Below are 9,252 nucleotides of genomic sequence, written 5' to 3'. Positions count from 1 at the left end.
TCTGTAAGGAATCCGGTTTTCTCAATATCTTCTTCGGCCATAAGGAGGTTGAAATAACCCCATTCAAAGTCGAAGACTGTGATAATTTTTGCTCCTAACAGTAGGTCTTGCTTCTGTTCTATATGCAGCGCCTTGTTGGCATTCTCGACAGTAATCTGGTTGATCAGTCTATAGTCAATGACTATCCACATCTTGCCATTCTTCTTTGGAACGTACACAGTCTGGTGTGACACTCGTCCTCGCCCTTCTTGGATGAATCCGGCTTCTAGGAATTTCTGTACAAATTCCGTAATCCAGCTTTAGCTTATCCCTCAATTTTTGTTGCTGTTTGACTTGTGGCAGTTCTGCACCCAGTATCAATGGTATCCTTGCTTGGTACTTGTTGGGGTGGTTTGGTAGTTTCCATTCCCTTTTCACGATTAATTCCATAAACTCGTAGTATTTTTCCTGTAGTTTCTTCTGAACTTCGCGTTTCTTATCCAGGTATTCTCACAGAGATTTCCCTTTAACCTGGTATTTCTTCCCCTTTCTGGGTGTTCAATGGTCTGCGATTAGCTCCCTGGTCCCAGTTTTACTGGCTCCATCGTTTCCCTCAGTTCCATAAGCATAGTCAAGTCAGTCCCCATGTCCACTTGTAATTGTTGTCTGCAGCTGTTTCCGTTGGGATATCACTTGTCCAGTGTCCCAGTATATCAATGGGTTATTATTTTTCAACCACCCGAGTCCTAGTACTGCATCATAAAATCCTCCTTGCAGCAGGGCTTCTCTGAAACTTATCCTCCACTCATAGTCTCCTGACTTCAGCAGAATTGGTTCTGTTTTTCGAACTGGCCCTTGGTAAATGATATTGCCATCAATCCCCCACACCGTGCTGATTCATCCGGTGGCGGCGGTCCTGATCCCATACTACTTCAAGAATACTTCTCCGATGAAGTTTTCTAAGGCTCCTGAATCCAGTAGAATCCTTGCTGTCTGCCCGCTCAGTTCACCTAATATCACAATAGCTGCAGGCCCATTTGTGGCGGCTAGTCAAACCTCTTCTCAGTGTCGTTCGTAATATGCCCATCGATCCAGGAAGTAACCATACCAGTCTTGCGTAATTGGTGTGAATATCTTCTTGTGGGCTCGGCAATCCGGCACCTTGCATTTCTTTTCTTTGAGGAAGGAGTGGTATAGGTGATGGTAATCATCATAAGCACACTCACATCCTTCTTTCTCAACTGGGCACTCATAGATTGGTTTTGCTAGCACCCTAGGTCTTCGCGGGAACAGTTATGTCTGTTTTTTCCCTGGGTAGTGTTGCGTACAGCTGTCATCATAGCATAGTGACCAATGGAATGTGATACGGAAATACAAGGCCACGTGATCTCCGATGGCTTGACCGTACATCACCTAGTTCTAGAAGGTTCTCACCCTCCTATATGTATATATAGTGGGGGAAAGGAGAGACAACAAGATGAAGAAGGAAGAGGGCAATCGGCAATTCAATCGTCATATGGCATCCGATCCTTAGTAGGCTACGCCCGTGTAGTTGATACAGTTTCCTTCTGCCCCCATCCCCTCTGAGCATCCACAACACACCGAAACTTAACTAGGACTGTATACTAGGAAATGCAGGAATTATACTGAAAGAGGTGTTTCAGAAAGGGGCAGCTCAGGAACACCATACTCCTTCGCAGATTCTGCAAAAATCTTCTTCTCTGCGTCCGCATACGGGATACCCTCCTTCCGTCGCTGCAGACCCAGCCGGTGCTCTGGCTCGCCAGGGAATAGGACTTCGGAGAACCCCGGCGCCGGGGCAACCCCATGCACCCTCTGCACCAGTATGTCCATGCGTGCCCTGAAGTCATCGGCACTGAAGAACACATCTGGCTTGATCGCAATGAAGCAGTGGCCGACATTCTGCGGCTTCGGATCCTTGTGCTGATCGCCCACCTGTCCGCCAAACTCCGCGCCCGTCAAAACACCGGACATGATGTCCATCAGTATAGCAATTCCAGAGCCCTTTGGTCCGCCTATCGGAGCCATACTTCCATTGAGGGCGACATTGGCGTCCGTGGTCGGGTTCCCATCTGCATCCAGGGCCCAGCCAAGCGGGATGGACTCGCCGCGCCGTGCAGCCCGGCGGATCTTTCCCTTGGCAACCACAGAAGGGGCCATGTCGAGGATATACGGAATTTCTCTGTTGGAAGGGGCGCCGGCCGCAAATGGCGAGATGCCGAGGAGAGTCTCCTTTCCTCCAAACGGAGGCATCTGCTTTGCCGAGTTGGTAAAGACGAGGGAGATCATGTTTGCCTGCAATGCTTGGAGCACGTAGGTTGCCGCCATGCCAAAATGGTTGGAGTGGTTGACTGTGACCATTCCAATGCCATATACCTCAGCGCGCTTGATCGCTTCGGCCATGCCGCGAGTGGCAACAACGAACCCGAACCCATTGTCTCTGTCAAGATGGGCCACGACCGGCGTCTTTTCAGTGAGCTTCAAATCTGGTCGGGCATTGACTCGGCCATTACTGACCCGGTCGAGATACCGCGGAAGACGGGCAAGCCCATGCGTATCCTGGTTAGTACCTTAGCTTAAGATCCATGTGTAGGGTTCTGGTTTTTGGAACTGACCACGCCGCGAACATCAGCCAGGACTAGGAACTCAGCCATTGAACGTGCATCTTCCTCTGTTAAGCCAGGTTTATGAGGAGAGTGGTTGCAAACTTCTCGGCCTCGGCGGGGTTGGCATAGTATCTTGTCTATCTTAGCTGTTAGTCTGGTGATGGTGGTTGAACAGGGGTCCTTACTGGAGAAGCCATTTTTCTCGGACTAATCTGATTTTGAGTCTACTAGCTCCTATTCGGATACATTACTGTATAATATATGCGTCAGCAACCCTCCGATATACGGAGGGATAGAAGCAGCCATCATGCAAGCACCGGACCATGGTCTGCAGCCCACGCGGACCGTAACCGACGGCTATATCCGAGGGCCCGCCGAGCTCGGTTATTTGTTCTTGTAATGATCTCCCCAAGAATATGTACGGACAAAGCTCGCGTCTCTTATCCTCGGTGCAGAAGATGATTGCTATGGTGCATTGCAACTGCCTGGTTAGGTCTGCGGCATGTTCACTACCGAGTTGCATGTAAAGGTGTATTCTTCTAAGTCTAAACTATATCAGAAATACAGAAGCGTAAAATTGTACGCGGAGGTGTTCTAGAAACATGAAAAGATATGCTCGTCTTCCATGGAGACCTCAAAATTAAACCGAATGAGGTCTTCCTTAAATGGGAACATGTACGTGCTCGTAACCCTGATGTCGTCAGTAGATGGTTACTTGCCGGTCTCAGAAGCGTACCAACGATGCTCTTTGCTTGCTTGATATTATTCCAAGTCCTCAAGTGACTCATGGAAGCTGAGCAGGCCGAATTCAAACCGCTTGCTGCGCTCGATAGGGTCTGTTACAGACGGCCCTCCCACGACCAAGGGGTGTCCCTTGACGCAACTCAGCTCCTTGAGCTTCTTCAGCTCTCGAACAAACGTTTCCTTGTGCTCCTTTGTCACCTCGGGGCGGAACTTTGAACATGACTGTGCCTGAGACCACCGCGTTAGAATTCAGTCTTGTTCAGCGCAAAACTACTGCCACGTACCCATGTGCACGATCGTCATTTTGGGGCGGATATTTTCTGCAGCTGTTGAGTATTTGAGACGATATCGAGTTGTAGTAATCCAAACCGTGATCCCAATGTATTCAAGGAACAGAAAAACAGCCAGTGAAAGATAGATATGGAAAGCTACCATTGAGCCGGTCTTGCTGCCGAAAGCCCTATAGCCCCTTCGGTCTCTAACCGCTCGCTTCGGGCCCGACGGCGGCCCTGCCTATCTTCTGAAGATACCCCTTGGTTGTGCGCACTAGAACATAAAGGAAGATTAAGCTGAGCAGAACCAGTAGATCAGCGTGCTGTTAACCCCGTGGGGTATGGCATCCTTACTAGCTGTTGGTGCTTGGCAAGAAGACGAAAGGAGTATTTAAGCTGGTCGTTTCGCTGGCGCTGAATAAATCGGTGAAGCCCAATATTTCCTTCCTTTCCTTTTTGCTGCTATTTTACTTGTCGCGACTGTCCTACAACTGCCATAATTGGGCAAAAGAAATGGCCGAGTCTGTCAAGCCCGAGGTCAGCCAGGTGGACTTCGACGATGGAGCCAAGACGATGCTCAGGATAATCGGCTGGCCCCCGCCGAGATGATGAGCCCTGAAGAGTTCGTCACTACCGAGAAAAGACTAAAACGAAAGCTGGACATACGGTTGATGCTGTGCATCTGGATCATCTTCGTGATGAACTATCTTGACCGGGTGGGTAGTTCATCATCCCCAATACACCCTCTCCAATGGCTGACGAGGACCTTTTGTACTAGAACAACATATCGGCAGCCAAAGGCGCCGGCATTCAAGACTCCTTACACCTATCCAGCACACAGTATGCCACCGCCGTGGCTCTTCTGTTTGCCGGTTACGTCCTGATGCAAATTCCCTCCAACATCTTCCTGGCCCATCTGCGGCCGTCAATCTACATACCCACCGTCATGGCGGTCTGGGGCATGTTATCTGCCCTTGTCGGAGCAACCCATAACCCAGGTGGCCTTTATGCTCTGCGATTCTTGCTTGGTTTTGTCGAGGCTGCATTCTACCGTAGGCCTAACTCTTCCTCTTATCTGCCTGCTTGAGGGACTGACTGGAGCTAGCCGGAGCATTGTTCCTGATCTTGTCATGGTACAAACGATCTGAGATGGGGGTACGCAGTGCCTTTTTATTCTCGGGCTCTCAGCTTGGGAGTGCTTTTTCTGGCCTCATCGGCTCCGGCATCACCAGCGGCCTGGACGGGGCCCAAGGTCTCGAGTCCTGGAGGTGGATCTTCATCATCGAGGGATCTGTCACTGTCTTTATTGCGATATTTGCGATATTCATCCTTCCAAACTACCCATCAAACACATCTGGCTGAGCCCGGAAGAACGTGCTGTGGCCGAGTGGCGGTTGATCTCTGATGCTGGCCAGGTTGACAAGGATAACGAGGACTGGAGTTATGGCTTCAAGATGGCCTTCAAAGACTGGTGTCTCTACGTCTTTGCCCTCATCTTCCTCTGTATCCAGGTTGCGAGTGCTACTTCGAATTTCTTTCTGACTGTCGTCAAGACACTGGGTTACAACACCGTCGAGACTCTCCTTCTCACTGTCACACCATACATGCTCGGTCTTGTTGTTTCGATTGCTAATAACTGGTCGGCTGATCGGTTCCAGAACTCCTCGTTCCACGCCATTGGGCCCATGATGGCTGCCATTGTCGGATTCGTCGTTGCCGCTGCTTCCCTCACACTGGGGCGCGCTACTTTGCAATGGTCCTCATGGTTGCTGGAGGCCATGGGTCCAATGCAGTGGTGCTGGCCTGGACCCAAAAGACGATGCTACGTCCCGGAATCAAGCGTGCCTCCGCGGTGGCTTTTGTGAATGCCTTTGGCAACCTGGCGCAAGTAAGTCCCCACAGCCCGTAGAATCCTCCTAGCTTACGCACTCCGTTAGATCTTCTCATCCTACTTTTACCCTGACAGCTCTGCGCCTCGTTACGTGATTGCAATGGCGGCGAACTCTGCCTTTTCGCTCATGGTGATCATTCTTGCCCTATGCATGCGCATTATCCTCCTCCGTGCCAACAGACGTCTGGAGCGGGGCGAAACCAAGGTGACAGAGGAGATGAGAGGCCAGAGTCAGATGGAGATTGCGGGCGTCTCGGAGGAAGAGCGTGTTGCCCGCAGGGAGGGATTCCGCTATTGCTTAGGTTGCCCACTCACCCGCTTTTGAGATATGCAATATCAGAACAGCTGTTGAGGATGCGGGCATGCACCGGTTGATCAAAATGTGTTCTTTATCTGTTCTCTTTTGCACTGGATATTGATAAATATGGTTTATAGTTAGCTGAGATAAAACAGGTCGCTCGAGGCAAGTGATGCAGGTGAGCCGGCAGTGATCTCACCTGGGCTCATCCTCACCTACTCTAGAGCCGCTGGACGCACAATGTGCGTGATGGCAGTACATATATCTGAGAAAGTAAAGCTCCTGAGGCTCTGTAGTCGGAATTGGTTGGTAAAGAATTGATATATTATGTGCGTAGATATATATACCACAGTATGGCAACTGAGGCGGTCCCGCCAGACTGTAATCAGGAAACTTCGCCAACTACGCGATGATTACAGAGATGCAAAGGTGCAAAATATTGACGAAGGGGCAGCTTCCAACAAATCCTCCAGCCTCACCCCCGGAATGGCGCTGCGGGGAAACTGGCGGTAGCGTGACAACCAATGGTCACTTAAAGTCATGCTGTTGAACGCAACAACTTAAGCTAAGTCTTCCTTTACCGTAGTTTGTAATCATCGCTGGTTCGTGACTTATTGCGTCATGATTCTGCCCTTGATGCTTATGACCCTGGAGGGTTCATAACGGGATGATGTTGAGTGCTCATCAGAATTACATGTAAAGAATCGAAAACTTATGTTTTCAGGAGACGAACAGGTAAGCTGGTCCTTTAAAGCCAGTTAGTCTCTCAAAGCAGAAACTCCATATTGAGCAAGGTCTATGAGGGAGTTACTGAGGATCAGAAATTTCAAGCGCAGCCCGTATTCCCAGCAATACACGATTTCAGCGGCCTAGCGTTTAGAGTAGGTAATTACCTGTCATTAGTTCCAGTTGGTCAATATAGCAAAGGTCGCAGTCGACGGTTTTTTGCGCTCTGTCGTATTCGTCTATCTTAAGCAACAGGTTCTCCGCGGCCTCATACCCGACGACCGGAGTCTATTTCGTCCATAGGTTCACCTGGCCAGTCTCAAGCAACAGTTTCACCACTTCCTGATGACCATGATGTATAGCCCAGAATATTGGTGTTCTGCCAGTGTTGTCCTCGAAGTCAACAGTCACCATGGGAGCATCGAGTAACCGCTTCACTACGGCCCCCTGGCCATTCCGTGCGGCATAGGTTAACGGTCTGAAGTGGTCAGGGTTTGTTGAGTTTACATCCACCTGCCTCGTCCTAAGTAAATGCTTCACCACAGCCTCATGCCCAGCCTGTGCAGCCCACGACAATGGCGTCCGCCCCAAACGGTCTTTTGAGTTCAACCTGCCCCGTCTCCAGCAAATGCTTCACCACGCCAACATGACCCAGTGCCGTGGCCCAGGATAATGGTGTCCGACCCATGCTGTCCCTGGAGTTGATTTTTGCTTGCCCAGCCTCGAGAAATAGCTTCAGCACGGCCTCATACCCATACCTTGCGGCATAGCTAAATAGTGTCATGTTTTCAGAGTCCTTGCTGTTCACATTTACCTTCCTTGTCTCGAGTAATAGCTTCACCACAGCCTCGCACCCCTCTTCCGCGGCCCAGGAAAACGGCGTCTGACCCCAGTAATCCCCCAAATGATCTCTTCCGTGAATGGAATCACCGCGGCGCCAGGCATGATGCCGTATACTGCGTCCAAGTATGCTGCTATCGTAGTGGCCAAGACTGCCGGTATGCTCCGTCTTCTCCTTGTACACGTAGGTACGTGGCGTGGCGTGGCTCGCCGCTAAAGATCGTCTAGCCTTCGACAATTTCGACAACCACATCCGCATAAACACGCTGTGCCCCTCGTCGACAGACACCGCGATGATGCGGGCGAGTCTGGAGCGATACCCGCAGCTGGGCAAGACGATTGAGGCGTTGAGTCCGCTGAAGCGCGCGGCGCAACTGAAGGAAGTGGCGGACTTGGCCGTGTTCCTGCGTAACCCTGCAGCAAGCTATATCAATGGGGCAATCATGTCGTTGGTGTGGGCGTTACGCTGCCGGCATTTCGGGGGAGTTTGTAAAAGCTGCCCAGCAACTTAAAGCAGTACTCCAGGCACGCTGAGTGCATTGCGCATAGACAGACAGGGGTACTGTACCTACCCAAGATCACTCGCAACCGCCGGTTCACTTGCCTTTGGCCTCAGACTCCGACTGCGTACCGACCAACGCCGGCGTCTTGTACTCATTAATCTAGTTCGTCTACGCCTGCTAGTAGCATATTGCCGGCGAAGCCCATCAGCCACCTAAGTAGTCTACCTATTCAAGGTGATTTCCCGGCACTCTCTGTTGTCTAGTCTTGCATTACAATCACTAATCACTCCACCACACAAGCAATGAATGCCGACCACGGTTGAGCATCCTATAGCGCTAATGATGCCCGCGACCTTTCGGACAACATTGCGCCATTCGGGAAACCGACCTTATTGGCGCCCGCACCGCATCTGCTACGAGAGGCCAGAGATCATGCGCGTCCTCTTTGAACACAACGTGCAATCTCCGCAGCCCTGCACTGCAGAGAACGGGCTCGCGGATGAACTGCTGGTAGCGGCGGCGAAGGGGATTTGGAGATCCTCGACACACTGGTCGGATCCCGCGTGGAGAGTGGTTTCGCGGCTAGTTCCTTTCACCTGGCGGAGCCAATCCATGCGGCGGCCAAGTTGAATGTCGTGGCCCTGGGTGTCTTGGGGATTGTTGAAGCGCAGGACGGATGTGAGACGGAGGACTGGCCCACGCGCTTGCAGTTTGCGATGGATCGGCAACAAGCGAAAACGAACGTTGCGCGCTATCTGTTGCAGAAGGGGGCTAATGTGACCGTGTGACGAGGAGGAGAAGCAGCTGTGTATCTTGCTGTGAAGGGAGGACCGTACCGGTGGTTAGCGGGTTACTGAGGGGGTCGCCGAGGTTAGATCAAAAGATACGAGATGGGAACTGTGCTGAATTCTGTTGCCGCTCACTGTTCGCTGGCTGCTGTGACGATGCTTGTCAAGGCCGGTGCGGATGGTTATGCTTGCGATCGAAGAGCGGAGTATCCTACAGCACGCGACGAAGGCGAGGCCGACTGAGAGGGAGGTTTGGTGTGTGTGTGTGTGTGTGTATGTATTTTACGGCCGTGGCTCGTGACTAGCACGTTTTCCACTATCCCTAATTAGGGCAAAGGCCGCCAGGGGGTGAGTCCTGGGTGTCTCTAACTACTGCTAGTTCTATGTACAGATAAAAGACTTTGGCGCGTTTACATAGCTGCTGCAGTCAAAGAGAAAGGTCTGCTATAGCAGACGAATTAGTGATGCCAGCTGCATGGATCCGCCTTCCCCCCATGACCCGCCAAACCTCCGCCTCTCTTCTTTTTTTTTTTTTGGTGTCTTAGGCCTGCTCAGGCAGGGGCCGTCTCGGACAGATGTCATCG

General features: G+C 51.3%; 4 protein-coding genes across 4 annotated transcripts; 2 read left to right on the top strand and 2 right to left on the bottom strand.

Annotated features, from left to right (window-relative positions):
- Positions 1-1,620: 1,620 nt before the first annotated feature.
- BDW70DRAFT_154694 (Ldh family oxidoreductase) lies at positions 1,621-4,570 on the bottom strand (the record flags this gene model as incomplete). The annotated part of the gene is made up of 3 exons (XM_073739906.1): positions 1,621-2,559; positions 2,616-2,752; positions 4,561-4,570. The coding sequence occupies 3 exons, from the start codon at positions 4,568-4,570 to the stop codon at positions 1,621-1,623; spliced, it is 1,086 nt and encodes a 361-aa protein (XP_073590582.1).
- Positions 4,571-5,076: 506 nt separating this feature from the next.
- BDW70DRAFT_165136 (uncharacterized protein) lies at positions 5,077-5,838 on the top strand (the record flags this gene model as incomplete). Its single annotated transcript, XM_073741659.1, has 3 exons — positions 5,077-5,233; positions 5,281-5,510; positions 5,560-5,838. The coding sequence occupies 3 exons, from the start codon at positions 5,077-5,079 to the stop codon at positions 5,836-5,838; spliced, it is 666 nt and encodes a 221-aa protein (XP_073590581.1).
- Positions 5,839-7,006: 1,168 nt separating this feature from the next.
- Positions 7,007-7,932, bottom strand: BDW70DRAFT_145954 (ankyrin repeat domain-containing protein). The gene has a single exon (XM_073738510.1). The coding sequence runs from the start codon at positions 7,634-7,636 to the stop codon at positions 7,085-7,087; it is 552 nt and encodes a 183-aa protein (XP_073590580.1). The 5' UTR covers positions 7,637-7,932; the 3' UTR covers positions 7,007-7,084.
- Positions 7,933-7,999: 67 nt separating this feature from the next.
- BDW70DRAFT_145953 (uncharacterized protein) lies at positions 8,000-8,898 on the top strand. Its single transcript, XM_073738509.1, has one exon. It carries the CDS (start codon positions 8,187-8,189, stop codon positions 8,508-8,510), a length of 324 nt encoding a protein of 107 aa, XP_073590579.1. The 5' UTR covers positions 8,000-8,186; the 3' UTR covers positions 8,511-8,898.
- The last annotated feature ends 354 nt before the right edge of the window (positions 8,899-9,252 follow it).

The sequence above is a fragment of the Aspergillus foveolatus genome (genome assembly GCF_047715535.1).
Source record: "Aspergillus foveolatus strain CBS 279.81 unplaced genomic scaffold BDW70scaffold_211, whole genome shotgun sequence".
NCBI lineage: Eukaryota > Fungi > Ascomycota > Eurotiomycetes > Eurotiales > Aspergillaceae > Aspergillus > Aspergillus foveolatus.
This window is presented reverse-complemented; position numbering and strand designations above follow the sequence as displayed.